Genomic DNA, 21,202 nt, shown 5'->3' with positions numbered 1-21,202 from the left:
ATCCCATCACCCCAGATTTATCAGTTTTTGTTCACAGACTGACCATTTGTTGGTATACTTAGATGAAAAAGACACATTGATGCACAAAAATAACTCGGATGTTGATAAGTAAGTGAAAAGTTACTATGCTGCAATTGCAATAAGTCATTTTACTTTATAAAGAGGATGAAACAATTAACTAATGTGTTATTGGTACTTGTGTAGTCTCTGTTGAGAGGTAATTAGAGGGAAGACTTTAAGGCTCTCTCTTCCTCCTTTTTTGTCCTGCACTGGATTACCTGGAGCTCCGGTTGCCACGGTGACAGCTAGCCTAATTGGCAAATGTAGGTTTCAACCAAATCCACACCAGTGCAGTCTCACACCATACACACACACACACACACACATATTCAGCAGCTATCTTAGCAATGCTGAGCTTAGCTTCTCTAAGCACATTAAGCATTATGAGGGCTGAGAATTAAAGCTCCTTACACACACACGCACACACACACACACGTACCCCCACTCACAAGCACGCACACAAGACCCTCACAGACAGGGATGACACTTTGATCAGTTTTCTGCTACGTGTACGTGTTTCTGATATTTAGTTAGTTTTTAAGCGTTAATCAACTCAATTAACGGTTGATTTCTCACCATGGCTGCGTCACTGTTTGTGTGTGACTGTTAATGGTGTCAGGCTAAAGATACAATTAGGTTTACGGTTAGTAGAGTTTTGGAAAAGGTTCAAGTAAGGCTAGTGATAATTACTAGAACATCCTTGAGGGGGGACGTGTGCATGTGTATTATGTATGCGTGTGTGTGTGTGTGTGTGTTTGTGCATGCTTTAGTGTCAGCTTCACAGTAAAATATTGAAATAAATCGATTATAAATTTACACATTACGGGAAAATCATGAAGACGTGTGGAAAACTTTGCAGTGTCTAAATATTATGTTTATCACAATTTAATGTTTTAAAAACAACAACAAAAAAGCCAAAGGAATTATCTAAAAAAATATCTAAATTATCAAACTATTATTCATGTTGTATCATTATAAAAGTGTATAACATAATTTACATGTGAATGGACTTGATTTATATAGCGCTTTATCCTTACACTGAGGTAGTCTCAAAGCGCTTTACAATATCAGCTCATTCACCCATTTACACACCAATGGGACTGGGCTGCCATGCAAGGCTCTAGTCAACCACTGGGAGCAACTTAGGGTTTAGTGTCTTGCCCAAGGACACTTTGACAGGTGCCGAACCCCCAACCTCTCGATCAAAAGACGACCCCTCTGCCATCTGAGCCACGGTCACCCTACAGTATAAGGATACTGAACATGACGCACTGCAATATCACTGTGAAGTGTGACAAAGTACTCTTTTTTTTTTTTTCAAATAAATGTTCACATATTTTGTTTATTGGTATTACATGAAAAAAATAAACTAAGGTACTCTTTAAGTTCATTTCTTTAATATTCATGTAAAAACGTTCAAAGAATAGATCATTCTTATGGCATTTTGGGCTACAAATGACAGTAAATTGTGTTTAATTGATGTGAAATTATGAGGGGGTTCTTGAAAAATGTTCCTCCCCTGTAAAAGATCAAAAAAGGCCCCACAGATAATAGGCCTGACTCTAATTGTCACATATTATACTGTATGTATAAGTCATAAAAGTAATAAGATAACATAGTGAGGTCCTGTTTGGATACATATTTTTTTTAATCATTATTAGCCTTTTGATACCAAAGAATAAAAGGCCACATCTAGTAATTTCACCATCATCATCATCATCATCATCATTTAGATATTAAACACATTTATTTAATCATTTCATTTGTGCTAAACATTAAATTCAGCAAAAACTCACACTGTCCATTTCTCGGCCTGAAAGCTTGTAAATCAGGAATTAAGTGGGTGTGGTTTTGGAAAGAGGCTGGAGGGAATGGGGAGGGATCTACTCAGCAGTGAATCAGGCACAACCCAAATAAATTACCAACTACAGCTTTAAAACTGTGAAAATATACAGTATACTTAAATATAAGTCAAATATAAGTGTTATCTAAATCTTATCTAAAGGTTAATTTACAACATAAAATGTGGCTGATTGTGAACATGAACAAGAAAATCAAAAGTAATCTAGGAAATGGAGTTGTTGTTTTTCCAAATAACAGATTAGTGTCAAAAGCGAGAAATAAAGAACTGACCCATCAAATTCTTCCAGTTTGCATTCCTTCATCACTGAGAGAGCGTGACCCTTCCTCTCTGTTACTGAAGAGACACAACATCAGACGGACAAACCAAAAAAGAGAGAGAAAGAGAGGTAAGCAGATGGAGAGACACTGAGATGGACATAGATGAAGTGTGGGTGCTTGTGTGTGGTCAGATGTACACAGGAGAGTGCTCGATAGCTGCCAAAAAAAAGTGGGACAACGGATATCATACCATCTGCTGAGATGAGGAGAGGAAAGGAGGAGATGGTTGAAATAGAGAAAGGAACAGCATGAATAAAAAGAGGGACGACATGAGAAAATGGAGGGAAAGGGAGGAGCAGGGGTGGAAAAAAGGCAGCAGAGAAATGTCAAAGTGAAGGAAATGACCATTGAAAAGTAATGTTTGTCATTTCTTTTGCCAACATCAACTTTTCACCCGATGAAAACTAGACGAAGACTATGGGCATGATTTACTAATGGTTACTATGCGTAAAAAAACCATAGCACGTTTGCCTCTAATGAATATTCTATCTGGTGGATGAGCTATGTTAGCGTGTGAGCATGTGCTGAATATTGGGAGGAAAGGCAAAAAGATCAATTGAGCACATGCAATGTGATTTACTAAAAATGCAACTGATATGCGTGCACCTCTTTGGGTATCTATTTAGCGTGTTTGTTGTGTATTATTTTTCATTTAACAATTTAAAAATGATTCAAACTCTTCTTATTAACTATTTTTTTCCCTTTTATTTCTCTTTTTATATCTTTTTCTTGACTTCATCTGCTGTTTCTTTTTGTTTTTCCTCCACATTTCTTTCTCTCTTACAGCTTCCAATATTGTGCTTCACTTGCTTATATTCAGATTTGGTGGCCTCTTTTCATAAGCGCATCGAGATGACTTTGTTGTAATTTGCGCGATACAAACAAAGTTGAATCGAATTGAATCGAACAAAAAGCTTTATTTGAAAATGTAATAAGGTGACAGAAGTTGAACTAAAGCAAAGTTTGATGTCAAAATCCATACCGAACCTTTACGGTAGGAAAAGAAAAGCAAAGTAAAAGTGACACTGGGACAGAATCAGAGAGGATAAGAGGAGACAAGAAAGTTGGAAGTACAGGTGGAACGAGGAGAGGAGTGAGATATTTTGTCTCCCTCTGTCACAACAGATGGGCTAAGCTCTGCCCCCTGTATCAGGTTACCTAGCGACCAGAAACTGCCATTAAATCTGACCTTTGGTCCTCCTCCTCTCTCTCTCTATCTCATGATACACATGCACACGCTCATCGCCTCCGACACTGAGATCTAGATCTCTATCAAGATCATCCACTAACCAAATACTCTGATCCCAAACACAATAAAATAACTATTTTAACCATTAATGTTTCGTTTGGTGAAATGAGGGGGAATTTATTTGGTCTACAGACCGGTGATGTCGGTGCGTAGGTCAGCCATCTTAAAAAGTGCAGCCACGTGTTCTCTGTAGATGTGAACAGCCTCTTTTCTGTGGCTGCTGGGGTTGATGAGAACCTTGACATACCTGGGCCGACTGCTGAATCCTGCACAAACACACAATGAGAGAAGTAAAAAAGGAAACAGTTGAAAACGTGGGCACCAGTCCTCAGTCACCATGAAAATCGTTTATGACGTTATTTGAACCAGTAGAACGGTTTCAGAAAGAAAGGTTCTCAACTTGTGGATTGAGACCCAAACGCAATGGCAATAATTTAGTACTTGTATTGTTTTGGCAACAGATTGACTTCAGTTGAGGATTTACCTGGATAACTGTTTCTATATCAGCAACGTGTCAGTGAATATTTACTCAATGGAGCTAAACAAATAGCTGTTTCTCTTCTCAACTTGAAATGTTCAAATATTTAGTCTATTCAGAAAGCATGTATTGCATTAAGGTGGAAATTACTGTTAGATTATGTAAGTCTTGTCAGAGATACAAAACATGACATTTAAAACGTGTGAAGTTTTCTGAGCGTCAATAGTTACATTATTACCTTCACCAACGAGGTTTTATTTTCAGGTTTATTATTTATTTTTTGTCTGTTAGCAGGATTATGTCAAAAGGACTTCACAAATTTCTAGATTTTGGAGTTGATCCAGATCAATGTATTGATTCTGGATCTCTCATCATAGGCAAAATGTTAAAAAAATAAATAAAAAATCATATCTCAGTTTATAACTGACTTATCTGTATGAAAATTGATGGGTTGGTTCATCAATAACCCCACTGAGTTTGATCCAAGTTGGATCCGGATTGCTCATTGTATTGCAATCTTTTAAAAAAAAAAAAATAGGGATGCTCTTGTTAGAATTTACTTCGTAGCTTTTTTCTTTCTCATCAGAAACTCAAAACACAGACAGAAATATTTTCATCTTCACTATAACCAAAAACAGCATTTTGTGCCTTTTAAGGCCTTATTTTGAGCATATTAAAAGTTATTAAAGTTAAACTGATCCATCCAGGTACAAACTGTGACAGTTGTTCTTGATTATCTGATCTTTTTAGATCAGTGGTTCCCAAACAAGTGAAAATCTGAAGGCACACCTATTGTAGAAACAAGCCATTATAACATGTGTTATCTCTCATATCATGTACAATATATTCTCTATCACTAGTATAACCTATCATAGCAGTGACATGCACTTCTAGTGTAATAAAGGGATTACTCACGCTTAACTGAAGGATGATTAATAATGAAAATATTGATTATTGCATCATTACAGCATACAGTCTTTTCCGTAAGTCGTTGACCTGTACGTCATAGATACTGATCCCTAATGCACTGTGTTGTCACCACTATCCACACAGTTAAAGAACAGCAGCAGACGTCAGCATGGGGTCGAGGTATTATCAGTGTTAATATTTATAATTCTAACACCCACAGACACTCTGTTATATGGATCTTATTCACAATTTTGTTTACACATCCAATTAAGTGACAACCTGTGTGTGTAAAGACATAACAGCGTCAACAACAAACTACACACAGACTCGCTCACAGACCCCTATACAGCTCATCATTAAGGCAGATTTAAAGAACGCATTATAAATCCCCACAGACCAGCTCGGATCAATACACACACACTCGCTCCATTATCCAGCTCATTACTATAATCTGCTCCCCAAAGGCTGTGACCTTGCCCCATTAATGACCCCTATTGCACACAGAGTGCACCTCCTGCCATCTCTCCACCCCACGGATCTGAGCGGGTTTTGTGAGGAGCCACCCGACACCTCCAGCACGCCTCTTAGTCTCTCTGCTGGAGACTGATGCTCCACCCTGCTGTCACCTCCAAAAAACTCAGGTCTAACCAACACCACTGTAGCATTTCAACCTCAAGCTCTGCACTGTTTTACAGGCACGATATTCTGACCAGAGACTCAGTGCTGGCAGGTGTGCATGATATGATTTACCCTATAAGTGGGGTTTTCAATGAGCCAGGACCTAAATGTGGGCAGCAGGCATTTGCACATCCTTTTAATTCTTAACATTAAAGCTGATATCCGGAATTTCTGAGAAATCTATGTTTATGTATCATTCTTTTGAAATGCAAAAAAATATCAAACTAGTCGTCATTCATATACATTAATGTATATAAGTCCCTCCTTCGTCCTATAGACCCTTATACAAGTGATTGCCGAGTGAGCCCAGCCAATAGGCTTCGACTTCCTGGATCGAGGACTGTCAATCAAAGTGAATGCGCGTGCATTAACTGTGCATGGAAACGAGGCAGCGCATCTCATATAGGTATCACTGAGCAGCATAACATCATGGAGGAGCGCTCCAAAACTCCAACCAAAGTTACCCATTCCACGATTTCCAACGTATAAAGCTTCTATTAAAAAAGAAAAGAAAGGTCCGGGTTCAAACCTTGTGGATAAACGTCTTTGTGACCGCAACAGGATTTATCTCGGAGCTGCTTTTCAAAGGTGGAGGGACTTGCTGCTTTTAAAAGGATTCCAAACGGACCAGGATTTGGCGATATTTCTTATGGACGGGTAATAAACATGTTTTAATCAAAAGTTACGGCACTCTAACAATAAATGTGTCGTTTTGTAGTTATGCGACTTTGTTATGTTTCGCAATGCACATGTACAAACGTAGAGGCGTAGCGTCTGGTAGATTGGCAGAGGCAAGGGAGGAATTAGAGCTGTTGAGGGTGGGACATTGGAACGTTTTCTCAGAAACTCTGGATAGCAGCCTTAAGGGGAGTCATTGAACAAGAGGCAGAGCGTTCAGCTACCAGGGTCCTCGCCATTGGAACTCTCTCCACCTTTAAGGCTAAACTCAAAACCTACTTATTCGCAAAAGCATATATTGTATAATAGCGTCGTGCCGGGATGTAGTTAATCTCCCACTTCTGCCCCCTGTTGTATACACCATTACGCAACCCCATACTCATTCTCATTCCACTCACACAGTCTAGCACCAGGTGTTTCCATGAAGAAAGACCTGCTGATACTGTATCATGTTTTTTGCAGTCAGTGCCTTCTCCTCGTCCTTCTCTCTGTTTTCTGTTTCAGGTGTTTTGAAGCTTGGGCTGGCAGTTCCTGATCTGTGGTTCACGGCTCAACTAGTCTGATGTTCTATCTCTCTATCCTGTTCTGTTGGTCCTGCTGTCCACTAACCCCAACCAGTCGAAGCAGATGGCTGTCACCTATGTACCCGGTTCTGCTGGAGATTTCTTCCTGTTAAAAGGGTTTTTTTTTCTCCCCACTGTAGCTGATGCTTGTTTATGTGGAATTGTTGTTGTTTTTTTTCTTAAGAATTTTATATTTTGATAGCGCTTCAAGTTGACTATTGTTGTAAGTTGCGCTATATAAAAAAAGCTGAATTGAATTGATCTAGCATCTAATCAGTAATGATGTACCAAAAATATACTGTGTTTTTCTTTCAAATGCACTTTTTAAATTTGTTTTAGGTTTGCTAGGTTAGAGAAAAAAAAAAAACAAACACACTAATTGACTTTTATTTTTATAGTGCAGTGTGTCAGGGACTCTATGTTTAGCCTTTTTGGCCCTGTTTGTTTCATGTTTTGTTAACTCTTGACCATTTTTGCTTCCCTCTTCCTGTCCATGTCTCCGCCTCCTGTGTTTGGGTTGTGAGTGATGATTAACTGCCTCATGTTTAGCACCCAGGTGTAGCGCGTTCCCAATCAATCCTCCCTCACTATTTAGCTGAGTGTTTGGAAAAAGAATGACGGCTGGTTGGTTCATTGTCGATGATACTCTGTTTGTGTGCTGTGGTGTTTTGGCCTGTGTTTTCCTTGTGGCTTTTTTTTTTTTTTAAATAAATTGATTATTAAACATGAACCTCTTCTATTATTCTATGCCTGCCTGATCCCTCCATATCTTTCTGTGATTGGGTTCTCCTCCACCAAAACCACCATGTGTTACACAGTGTTGGTTGACATTGTTTGAATAGAACTGGGAGATAGGGACCAAAAATCATATCATGAAAATATTTCTCAAAATGGTGATATAAGATATGAATCTCAATTATTTATAACCACAAAGTCTTATGATATACAGTAACTGATTCTGTCACTGGTGCAAAATTCCAAATAGGCTCTTTTTGACTGGCTGCAAAACACCAACATGTTGTGCCACTTTTGGCTTTTTCTCTGATAAAGGACAGCATGTGTGGGTGAGTTCTGCTGTTTCAGGGCATGTCCAGTTTGCAGCACAGAGTTCTTAGGGCGTTGCTTAGCAATCCAAGCCGTGCTGAAGAACGGAAAAAAAACACTTTTCCTTTGATTCTAAGTGTTTGGTTGCAGGCCTTTCCCTGTCACAGCTAGATTTATGGTAACATCATCTCTGTGTTCTTGCTGCTTCTATCATTCAAGCATATCTGGGCTGTCTGTATGATGCTGCATTGTAATAAGTCACTAAAGTCAGGTTTCAGGATAAATTCTTACACTCTTTAAAAAAAAAGGGTAAATCCTCTACACTCATTAGAAACAAAACGTAAATTGTTAAAACAAATGCTTACGTTAGATTCATGAAAACGCTCTTTACTGACCATAAAGTTTTTACATCAATGAAAACTTTATTCCAAACATATATTCCAAATAAAACTGATAATTTACTTCTTTCTGACTAAATATCTTGCTCACAGTGAGAATATACCAAGAAAAAAAGTTTCTTTATTCATGTTTCAGGAAATTCCAGAAATGTAAATACATTGATTAAGTATCCATCAGATCTTCTCCGCGCCTCAGTCAGCGTCAGGTTGCTGTGGTGCTGCATCAGCGTTTCTATGGCAATAAATCCCAGCGTAATGAAAAAGAAGTGTTGAGTTTCTGATGAAGGATTTAGGACTGAAGAGTGTTGTTGGACAAAAACAGGTTGAGTTTTGGCTGACTTTGTTACAGAACAGTACGTTAAGTTTCGTACATACTACGAAAGCTTTTCTGTTTGTATTAAATTGCTCAAAACAAAAAACATAAAGAAAACTTCAAAATATCTTTAATTTTTCTGAGATTAGCATTCTTGGGACTTATTTAATCAATGCGATGCTTTAAATGTAATTACAAAGTGCTGATTATGAATAAACAAAACAATTGTCATTTTCTACCTAGCAACAAACAGCAAATGACCTCAAACTGGGTTCATCTACTAATTTATTATGTCCTTTTGTCTCCATAATAGGTGGAGCTCCTAAACTAAGCTCTGACAGTAATTTTAACAGGGGTGAAATTCTGATGTTTGAATTCAGTTGGATTAAAGGCAGATGTACGGTACATGTACACTTGCTTTCAGTTCATTTAATACAAACTTCAACATGAATATGAAGGAGAGAGACGGAGGGATGTAGGTTTCTCTCTTCAGGTCACTATGGGTACACACAAAGTTATAGACGCACAAGTTAATATGTAACACAGCAGCAGACACTGTGTAACATGCCCCCTTCATCCTGCCTATTTCCGTCTTCTGGCCTCTTTGTCAAAAGCAAAACTGGTTGAACCTTTCGATTAGATGTAAGTGATCTTGCTTTTGAGAAGATTTTTTAGTACAAACACATTTTCTTGTTCTTTCAAAAGTGTTTTGGAATCATAACTATATTCCTCCAACAGATCTTTGTTAGTTCGGAGGCAGGACAATCCATTTTCCTCTATTCTAAAGCTTGAGTTTGGTTTATGCCTGATTATTACTTCTGTTCACCTTATTATCTCTACATCCTGCTTTATGTCATCCTTTGTTCAATCCTCTGTCTGTTATATCCTCCTCACCTGCCCTCAGCTCTCTGAGCCTTTTTATTCCAGGATTATCTTTATACTGGGATTTTCCTTTCATCTCTTTGTCATTTTTATCATCAATTTCTTTGAGTTCCTGTGTGACTCTTCATCCATTTAATCCGCCTCAGCTGTTCCGTGTAATTCTATTCACTAATTATAAGTTAATTTCTCAGCCTCGGCTCTGTTGTTTTAAAAAAAACAAAACGATATGACACCTGTAACAATTCCCATTCCCAATTTTGAGGATTGGTGTTGCCGTGAAGCAAAGATGCACAAAACTAGTATTTAACCAAGGGTGGACTGGGACAAAAATTCAGTCCTGGAATTTTGTGTCCAGACCAGTCCACTATATTATCAGCGGACACCATTTAGAAGCCGTAATTAAGTCAGTGATGCTCAACATGTGGTTCTTTATGTCTTAATTGTATTATTCCCCCAGAAAACCCTTAAAAGGGGGAAACCTTTTAACCCTTTTTTACCTATTTTCTTTGGCCGTTTTGCAACTTCCTTTGTCCCATTTTTGCCCCTTTTGACTGATTTTTCAAACTTTAGCTACCTTTTTCCAATAAATATTGCAACCGCAAGTTCTTTTTGTCACTTTTATCCAAATAAGCTACCTTTGGCCCTATAAATACCACTTGTTTCCTTTTTTCCCTACATTTTGCCTCTTTTTGTTCCACATTTTTGCTATTTTTCACTATTTTTTGGCGCATTTTGCCCCTTTGAGCTACCCTTTGCCATTACATACCACCTGGTTCCTCCCCACTTTTCACTCTTTTCTTGCCACGGTTTTGCCACTTTTGGACCATTTTTGGCCACCTGTTACCATGTCTGCAACCACTCGCTCATCGAAAAAAAAAAAGTAGCGGACCGGACCAGCCCATGGGTTGACGGCCCACTGTGACAATGCCCAGTATGCCAGATGGCCTGTCCACCCCTGGATTTAACTGTTTATTACAAGCAGTACGAAGGTTGCTCTTCTGGCCATATGTTAGAAAAACATGTTGTATTTGTACAATTGTATATTTGTATTATCATTACTTAATTGTTTCTACTGTAATGTGTGCACTTGTATTTAACCCTATTTAATTAACAGTCTTTTACTTTATTATGTAAGTTTTCTTTCTTTCTTTCTTAGTTTAGTGTTTATTATTTTCATTTGAAATATTTGTCCAGCCTCTGTGACATAAGTAATTATTTCCCCCTGGGATAAATAAAGTGTGTCTGGTTCTGATTCTGATTCTGAACCAAACAGAGTAAGCACCTAATGTGTGAATGAATCTAATTGCCCAGTAGTAATGACACCTGTCTAAACAGCCAAGCTCAGTTTCATTACATCATGAGCTCATTGACCTATCAATCTTTTTAACCATTTATTAACTGGTCAGTCTATCCCACTGTCTGACCCCATGTGTTGGAGTTAGACTCTATACAACAACAACGCTGCTGACCTTTTGTCCCTGTGACTGCCACTTCCTTTCATACAGCACTCTGCAGCTGCTTCACACACAATCACTGCCGCTAAATAATGTTCAGACCTGAAGGTTAAGAAGTGTCGGAGGTGTCGACGGCGACGGGGACTCCTCGGCCACAATTCACGCAACAATGTGCTTTTCACACTGACCTCTGGCTGGAAAATAGGCTTAATGTCTGCACAGCAGCAGAGCGACTAACTGTTTACCTTTTACTTACTTGCTCTGACGCACGCACACACACACGCGCGAGTAAAGTCCCAAAAGCAGTCACAGCTTGATGTGCAGTGTGACCACTTGAGCTGACACACGACCTGTGAGCCATTCATGATCCCGAGGGCGAAGCCACAGACAAAGTCTTGACTAAGTTGTGACTTTCCTGCAGGGCCTCATGAGTAATCTGCTTTGACGGACAGACGCACGGACAGACGGACAGGTGACCAGCGATAAAGTGTCAGACCGATTCCATGGTGACAAAGCAACAAGACCTCTGCCCTCCTGAGTTATGGATAGCTTGTAATGTCTCTGTTTGAGACGGCGTATCTGCATGAATGGAGAAAAACCAAAATGTAAAGCATGTTCTCGCCAGTTCAATCCATATACACAGATGTGCTGCATTTCCATTGTGTGTTAACTGTCAGCAGAGCACCGCCCAACATCAATTGGGAAGCCAGCGTCTGGGAACGTCCGTCTGCAGAAGGATCCAGAACATTATTAAATAAAGGGCCCAGACACATGGCTGCAGCTGGGAATTTCTTGGGGATTCTTCTGACCTCACTTTTCCCAGTCATGGTGTTATTATTGAAATTAAGGTTCGACTAATAATTGGCATGAATACTGGCTGAAATTCGGCATTTTTATAATAATCGTATTGGCCATTTTTTCTAACGATAGCCGATAAAACAAGTTTATTTCAAAACGCGCTTCTTTGGTTCTTATACAGCCATGTCTGTACACTGATCTATGATATCTTTTTAATCACTGGTCAGTGTAAACATTTTAAATAAAACAGTATACTGTGTTTAGTCTAATCCCAGGTGTGTTATTCTAATTTTTCTACATCAAAATGAAATTTTCTTACAACAAATGAATATCGGTTCAAAATATCGGTTTCCTTGATTACTTATGATCTGTATCGACCCTTAATTGTAATTGTCAGGGTCTGTTTAGTTTTGTTTGCGTTTAGGCCTTGTGGAGGTCCACATTTAGTTCTGTTAGTCTTTGCCTCCTGCTCCCCGTTTTCCTCGTGCCTCCTTTGGTTTTGTTGCATTTGGGTTTTTGTTGGATTCTCAAAATAAACATTGACTTGTTCTATGAATTCTACGCCTGCTGCTGCCGTCATATCTTTCTGTGATTGGGTCCTCCACCACTACATCCTCCAGGCGTGACAGTAATAGTAAAAGGCAGGAAACAACTCCAAGAGGAATCTCCAAAAAATGTTATTTAGACTGTCCGGCATGCACATTTTGCAACTTTTCAATCGAGCTGTAATAACAACATTTTATATTTTAGAATACATGTACAAGTTTATTATCAGATCAACATCCTGTTCTGGTGCATTTGTGGCTCACTTTATTACATGACGATCACAGTGAAATGAAGAAGCAGACTTTTTTTTAGTTTTCAATTATCACTGACTAGTGTAAAAATTTAAAAAAAATATTCTATACTGAGCAAACACACCTCAATTTTTATGCTGCAGCTGTGACAATGTTTTGTACATCAAAATATAGAAAATATTCAAAGTTGGGGTGGTCCAATTAGATTAGTTAGTGAAAGATATTACACACGTTTGATAAAGATTTTAGGCATTAGGCATGGACCTAAAACAATTCCAGCATGTTCATTTTGTCTTATTTTTTTAAATAATATGTTAAAGTTTAATTTATTCACACAACTTTTTTCAGGAAAGAAAATTTCATGATTAAAGTTGTTTGAATAAATGAAACCTTAACATATTACATTATTCAGAGTCATTCTGATGTAATTGAACAACAAAACTGAAGTAGATTCATTTATTGTTACTGTAAATTGAGACCAGTTGATTGTAATTTGACCATTCAATAAATAAAAAAATTAAAAAATCACTTGGGAGCTTTTTTAGAAAGTTGAAACATGATGAAACACTTGATGCTACCACTGTGGTCAGGGATTTAAAACAAAATGTAATGAACTAATGCACATTATTATTCAACTAATTACATTACAGTGTGTGTCCACGTCAATTCAAACACTAACACGCTAACAGGTCTCCCGCTAATAATAAATATATTACTCATCAGTAAGGCAGTGTAATCATCTTAAAGTGTGATGCTCATAGACGTACTGACTCATGTTTCCACTGCGTTAGCTCTTATGTAATATAAAGCACCGTCTTACTAGCTACGTATCTAAATCTTTCCATTAGCGGGAGTTGTTTGTGGCTTGCATTTTTTTTATTATTGTTATTATTTCAAACAAACAAAAACAGAAAATGGATGAAAGCAAAAACAATTAAAAAAAAATCATAATACATTGGAGTTTTATTATTTTTTAATCCAGATTTTATCGCCCAGAACTGCAAATGTCACAGCAAATGTCATCTCACTGATATTTTTAAAGGTTTTTTACATGAGATTTATGGATGTGATAATTTTGCTGTCCACCACCACCACCACCACCACCACATGTGATGCTTATTAAATAAAACAAATGGCTTATAAAAAGCTAAACAAGTTCTAATTTAGTGCTTAACATGAGTGTTACCTTTGAGTAGCTCCTTCAAGGTGTTGTACCAAGTGTGTGTGTGTTCTGCAGAGGCGTTGTGGAGGTGCACTGTGTCCTCCTCCAGTCGTCTCCCGCTCCTCTTGGAGTGAAAGAGAGCCACACCTAGCACCGGTCCACCAGACTGCTGGCCCACCGCCCGCCGCCGCTTTACTTTGACCGCATACACATCCTGCAGCATCAGGAACCCCGGCTGCAGCACGCACGACTCACCTGAAGAGGAGAGAACAGTAGAGAACCATGTTTATAGAATCTCAATGTTATCACTTAAATTTAAGCAACAAATTATAACACTTGAGATATGCAAAAAAAAATATTTCAGTCAATGTTTTTAACTATGTGTCCTGGAGATTTAGTAAACAACCACATTAGGGACTTTCATAAATCATTTGTTTGACAATCCTATCAGCAAAGAATGGTGGAAACACATGGTTGGTTTGAATGCAGCATATTTTGATAAGATCTGTAACAATCATATAATTCCTTTTCTACATTTCCCACATTCTGCAAACATCTCTCATGAGTTGAATATGGCGTAGCCTCCTGCTGTTTACGTAATATCATTAACTGTAGTCACACTTGGATAAACACAATTATTAATCCGCCCCATCAAAGTATACTGAGATTTCATTGGTCCCTGTCGGAATAAAAACGTAATCCTCTTGAGGATAATGAAGGGAGCGCTGCGAAGACAGTTACACAACACATGTCAGACCATGTGATAATAGGGATACAAGCTTAATGTGGAATTAGAGCTTTTACCATATTACAATAATTATTACTAAAACTTCTATCAGGGGTTTATTTAGCATTTTGTCACAGATATTACTATTGTTGTCAACAGCAGTAAACAGTTCAGAGTTCAGTAAAGGTGTTACCTGTTTGTTTGTGTACTTAATAGAGGTAAGGCCTTATTTAGAAACAAGACCCGATTGCAGATTCGAAAAGCACACTGTCAACGCAAAACAATCCAACTCAAGGTGATAAAATGATCAGCCGTCCTCCGCCCATTCAGTTCAAGTCCGGGACTATCCCAATGTGAAATTACTATTATTCATTTATTACATTTATTTTCCCATGTTAGTCACTGAGAACTAATTCTCATTTACATTGACGACCTGGCCAAGAGGCAGCCCTAAAAACTGAGGAGAAAGGGGGTGCAATAAACAAGGAGGAACTAACCAACCAACAGACACAGAGATTTAAAGAAAAACTGAAAAATCACAGACTAGAATAAAACTGGATCAGAAACCAAACAAAAGCCACACCAGGACTTGAATCTGCAATTTTTTGAATTGAAGGCTTTAAATTTACTCAGCAGCACAGAACAAACTGAATATAATACATAACAGATCAACAGATAACAGATCCCAACCAATATGAGCCCTATGATTGTTGTAAATATCTGTATAATATTTGTACATTTGTATTATTATTGTTGTAATTATCAGTATCATATTATATAATTATTGTTGTAACTATCTGTATATTTGTATACAAATTTGTATATTTGTTTTGTATTTTACTTTAGTTCTTACTACTGTAATGTGCGTGTATCTAATCCTTATTTTTAACAGTCTTTTACTTAATTATACACTTATTTTTATTTTTTATTTATTTTTATTATTCAGTTCATTTCCGACATGGCTGCATGTCACAGAAATTCACTTTTATTTACGTTCAATCTTTCTTTCGTCTTTGTTTAACGTTCATTCTTTTATTTGTGATATAAGTGGCGATAGCAAAACCAATTTCCCCCTGGGATTAATAAAGGAATTCTGATTCTGATTCTGATTCTGATTCTGATTCTGATGTGTGAACCCACTTTTTGTTATGCTTTGGAATAAAGTGTTGTGCTCGGAGGTATAATGATTATTTAGTGTTTTTAGGTTTAGGCTGGCTTTTAACTGCTGCCTTTATTGGAAAACACACAATTTATCATTTATCTTAATATCTACCAGTAATCGCTCATGGGAATGGTAAGGGATTCACACAAAGATTAAGCCAAAATTGTGTCAACAATGACCAGACAAACACCTGCTCTACAGACATATTAAAAAAAGAGTGTTGTATGAGTAAAAACAGGATGAACAGGAGTGAACAGCTTAACGCGGACAAATCCACCAATAAAAATGATGATATGGGTGATTAAGTGCCCCTCCTCTCTATGAAATACCCTCCTGCTGATATCAAACACCAAATACCCCAAACCTCCCACCCTCTTTCCTGGATGAGGCCAGCGTCCATATGTTGGTGTCACATTGTGTCTGTGCCCCTGTTTTTCATTCTCTGCTCCAAGTGTTCAATCCCGTCTTTAGTTATTCATAGTGGTCTTAGCTGCTGACAAACCATGCATTTAAAGGCTTATTATGCACGCAATATAACAGCATTTGATCCATTCATAATCACAAAATTGGAAGCAGATTCAGTTATTTTTACTCTTCTTCATAGTCTTTTCAAATTAGGACACAGACGCTTTACACGTTCACTTTCAGGAACGTGCACGCCCTGTCGCAGACCAGCCTGATGGTGACCTGAGCATGTGGTCACTGTGGAGCGTTGTAGATCAAAAGCATCTCACACAGAGATGTATTTCCATCACTTTCCTTACAACCAACAATCAGCATGTACAGTATTCTAATCTTAAAGCAAGTCTGTATTGTAAATATCACCTGCAGGCAAACAAATGGTCACGTTTTAGGCACACCACACCTGATGATCCTTCCCACTATCACGCGGACTGGGAAAGAAAAAGACTTTGAATAAGTCAAAGATTTGGGCAATATTTAACTCATCTTAACAAGTAAGTCTGTTGAAAATGTACTCTTTTAAAGAGAATTTAAATTACCTATACAATCATATCATATCCATCCTTTTTCCTCATTCTTATGAATCAAATTCAATGTGTTCAAATAATATAAATTCGCTGTCAAATTAGGAAGCCAAGGGTTTAAATCCCAAAGCCGGCGACATAAATAATTGCGCGTTATTGGTTTGATTTCTACAGCAGTACAATTTGTCTGACTGCTTCTCGCTCACAGAAGGAGAAAGACGGGATGAATTCATGTGAAGAAATAAACAATGACAGCTGATCTGTTTATATAGAAATATCTAATCAACACCCGCCCAGCATGCTGACAGGCTGCCAGTCAATGCCCGTGTGTGTATGTGAGTGTGTGTGCTAATCTCCTCACACTGAGAGACTCTAATAACCCCCCACGTACTGAACCAACTGCTCTCTAAAGCTGAAAATGCACACACACACACACACACACACACACACACACACACACAGATACACCCATGAGTGCACACATACACACACACACACACACACACACAAATTGCTGGCGTAATGACATTATCTTGGATAAAACACATCAAAACAGATTGGCTACAGCCACAACACAAACACACATGTATGCACACTTAAAATATATCTTCCCCCCAAAATTCTATACATTTTGAACCAAAAATAAGTACAGCGAGGCACGAACACATTATATGTCAGAGTAACAATGTAAAATATCAGCTTTTGTCTTTTTCCAGTCGTGTCTGTGGACCATTTGGTATTTTATATAGTGTTTGGGATGTTGCAAAGGTGAGGCACACAGACGCCCACCCCCACCGCCTTGTCAGAAAGCCCATGTGACTTAGGTGAGAGGGGTGCGGCAACAGGTAAAAAACCTGCAAATTTACAATATTACATCTTTACCGAATATTCATTACTGTCCACTGACCATGGTGTAATATTTATTTACAGTAACATTGATAATAGCAATTACATCTACTGCTAAATCATTTTGTCATAATACAGACAAGTATTGCTTTTTATATGGTATATTATGAGATATATAATAACACAATTACATAATTATTATCTATTATATAGCACATATACTACATATTGCAGTACATGATTTGCCCATCAAAATACTATGTTTTTATATCTTATTTATATTTTTGAACATTCCAGCATCAATTACATGCAACCAATGCCTCTTTAAAAAAAAAAAGTAAGCTACAATGTAGCCACAGCTGCCCTGGGGCATACTGACAGAAGCGTAGCTGCCATTTTGTGCCTACGGCCCCTCTGACCACCACCAACATTCATGCACAATTCATACAAAGCAATGTGGATAAAGTTCCACTTCAGGGTCACGTACTTTGGCAATGGAGAAAACGAATAAAGGTGTTCGTTTTCCGTTTTCTGTACCAAAGCAAAAGAGCTTGAATTTGAAAAACAAGACCTTTTCTGTTTTTTCATTTTGGTTTTGGAAACAAATGTCAAATAATTAGTGTTTTTTTTTTTTTCGTTTTTCATGTTTTTGTAACATAATGAAAAACGAATGAGCGAATGATACACAGATTCTGCAAGTTTTGCATAATGTTAAATGTCAAAGAATCTTTCTTATATGTAATATATTTGATAGTCCTCCTATGTACAGATGCTGGTTGCTACAGTAGTTAGTCCCGGGAAAGATGGTGTCCCTTTTTGGATCATTCCGCACAACAAAAACTTCAATAATGTTATGAATTCCCCCAAATGATAATGATTACTATTACATAATAGGAGAATAAAGCTGAGAGGATAAAATAATGTAGTTGACTGCTTTATTCAAGGATGCAAGCTGGACAGAACTGTATTAGTTTGACATGAGCTGCATAAACAGACACACAATAGTTAGGACGCTGGTACGCGTATCTCTGCAACACACATCCACAGCTCCTGGTTGCTGTGGCAGTCCATAACCATGGGAACTGACCTGTGGGAGTCTCTGGGACGATGGGCATCCAACTCAACCTGGATCGTGTAAGAAGCACATCATGACTCTTCTTTCCCAGTTTAAAGATGCCTCGCAGTACAACACACTCACTGGTAAATGATAAAACACAGGAAAACATAGTAAGAAGTAAAAAAAAAAGTCAGAGACTCTTGGTTTAATGTTTATTAAGAAGTTGCGATTTTAGACATAACTGAAGTTTAAGTGACTTAAAATGATTCTTAAGTAAATATACAGTATCTAGTTACTTATCAAAACCAACATTCCTATTACTTTCCTAATCCAACATTAATGATTTATAAACTAGGGGTGAGTGGTGTATTGATTATTTGTTTGAATACAATACAGGCAAATAAAAATCAATGTAGCAAAAAATCTCATCAAGTCTGTCTTTAACTAAACAATATATTAACATATGAATAATGAGGTACACTGTTCAGAATAATAATAAGTATTTATATACTATGACTACTTTTCTCTCTTTTACAGTGTGTGTGTTTAAAATGATATTTGTGTGAAGTTTTTAGTTTAGTTTATTTAAAAAAAATATGCCTATTTGATTATTTAAGGGTTTCTTTTATTGAAAAGAAGTTGTGAAGCCCATCACACACAGTTTGGGAGTCCTTTTTTAGTTTACCATCTCTATATATTGTATGTGTCCTCTGGTATATCTCACTGTAAATTCAGCTCTTTGAGTTTGGATTGGACCGTAGGATGCAATGGGTTTGAATCCCCTGCCCCATAAGTATGAGTGAGAGTCATCAAAGTGTCAGTCTTGGTCCCACACCAGGATTAAGATGACCAGAAATGATTAAAATAAATAAATAAAAAAAATATAGAAATAATCTATTCAAGACCCACTAAATCTGTTTTTCAACCTTGGGGTCTTGACCCCATGTGGGGTCACCTAAAATTTCTGAAAAATTCAACATTTTTGAAATTTTGTAATGATTATTCTTTTTCTGTTTTTTTTTTTTTTTTTTTTTTTATGAAAATGACACCCAATCTTAAACATCTGTATTTCTATACTTTCACTTTGTGAAACATAAATCTAGTTCAACTAAAATGCAGTTAATATATATATATATATAAAATCTGAGCTCAAACATGATCAAAGAAATGTTTTGGGGGGTCGCCAGAAATTCTTGCTATTAAAATGGGGTCACGATCCAAAAACAGGTTGGGAAACACTGGACTAAATACTGTTTCTTTCCACTTATTTACAAAATGAGATGATTTAAAATGTGTCATCACTCGTCCATTCCATCATTATGATCTATAGTTGTTTTAAAATAATTTTCTAAAGCAAAATGATGTAATTGGACAAAGGGGGTACTTGGATTCAAAGCTAAGAGCCAAAAAAAGGTTTGAGAACCACTAATCTATATTATATATATGCTCCGGTATTTTATTTTGACTCATTACTTCCGCTTTTGCGCTCACATTTCCTGTACTTGACTGTATCTGATAAGGGTGCAGACGCTGTCGGGGAGTGTATTAACTTAACGGTAGACATGCGCACACTCCCCCGTGACACCTCCTAAATAGTGTACCGTGGACTCAGAGGGTTTGGGGGGAGGTTAATGGTCTGTAACAGTCTGACAAACACATGTCTGTGAGAAACCACTCACCTGGCTTCCAGCTCTTCGTCCACCTCTTCTTCTCCATCCTGCCTCTCCTCCATTGTCTCGCGCTGTTTGTCGTGCACTTTCTTCTTCGTCCCTTTTCGCTGTTTCGACATGTTTAGTCACTCAACTCCTCAGTAAATCAAATAAACAAACAAACAAACAAAATACGAGGGTTGCAAGGTTCTCGGCTGACGGACACGCGGTAAGCTGATCACAGTGTATTTCCGGGGTCTTGTCGCTATGGAGACGGACATTAACACGCGCTCAGCTTCTGCGCGCGTTCCCGAGAAGCCTAAGCTGGCTGATGGTAAAAGGAAGTCAAATGATATTATTATTTTTACAAAATTAGTATATTATATAGGCCAATTTTCCTTCTCTACCTTAAAATCTGTTACTATGAAGTTGGCTTTTTTTTTTTTAAAAAGTCTTTGTTATTCTTTCATAGAGAGGGGACAGTATTGTATGCCATACATAAAGCCAAGGATTTAACACAATGCCAGCATGAGTCTTATTGACAGATGTCTGAGTTTAAGATGCATTAATCAGTGTTATGATCACCCAACAGACAGAAACTGCTTACCTTGCTCCTGTTATTAAAATGCAACATGCATGGGTACCTATATGTTCTAAAAGCTTTCTAAATATCTATCTGGTACTCTGGGACAGTGGTTCCCAATTGTTTTTGTCCCCGTGCACCCCCTTTGCATTTTCATCAAGTCATGTGTACCCTAAATCTCTAAATTAAAAACAATGAGTGGAATTAATATAATATATGGAATTAAAAATATATACATATACCTTGCAACTTGATTATTTCAATAGTAAGTAAATACAGTTTCCTTTGTAAAATGTAGGTAATTATTGTATTATTGTAAGCCTCAACAGCATAGAATCGTCCTGTTTCAATAAATTATTATTAAAAATACTGTATAATTAAAAAAATATATATAAATATTTTTTTTTTTCATGTCATGAACATTTCCCATTTATCATTATTATTATTATTATTTTTATCTTTCTGAGTACCCCGAGGGGTACACATACCCCTGCTTGGGAACTGCTCTTTATATTTTTATTTATTTATTTTCACCAATTTCCTCTTTT

At 37.4% G+C, this 21,202-nt stretch overlaps 1 protein-coding gene across 1 annotated transcript in view; it reads right to left on the bottom strand.

Moving 5' to 3' along the window:
- cerkl (CERK like autophagy regulator) overlaps positions 1 to 20,319 on the bottom strand; it is a 32,573-nt gene extending 12,254 nt beyond the window's left edge. The window contains exons 1-5 of the mRNA XM_028436221.1: positions 20,102 to 20,319; positions 18,453 to 18,562; positions 13,669 to 13,899; positions 3,625 to 3,756; positions 2,194 to 2,257 (exon numbers count right to left, since the gene is read on the bottom strand). Of these exons, the coding sequence (XP_028292022.1) occupies positions 2,194 to 2,257; positions 3,625 to 3,756; positions 13,669 to 13,899; positions 18,453 to 18,562; positions 20,102 to 20,211 (647 nt within the window). The 5' untranslated portion in view covers positions 20,212 to 20,319. The remainder of the gene's footprint in view (positions 1 to 2,193; positions 2,258 to 3,624; positions 3,757 to 13,668; positions 13,900 to 18,452; positions 18,563 to 20,101) is intronic.
- Positions 20,320 to 21,202: the final 883 nt, after the last annotated feature.

Source organism: Gouania willdenowi, chromosome 21, assembly GCF_900634775.1.
Source record: "Gouania willdenowi chromosome 21, fGouWil2.1, whole genome shotgun sequence".
In the NCBI taxonomy this organism is placed as follows: Eukaryota; Metazoa; Chordata; class Actinopteri; order Blenniiformes; family Gobiesocidae; genus Gouania; species Gouania willdenowi.
Note: the sequence above shows the minus strand (reverse complement) of the source record. Positions and strands in the feature narration are given on the sequence as shown.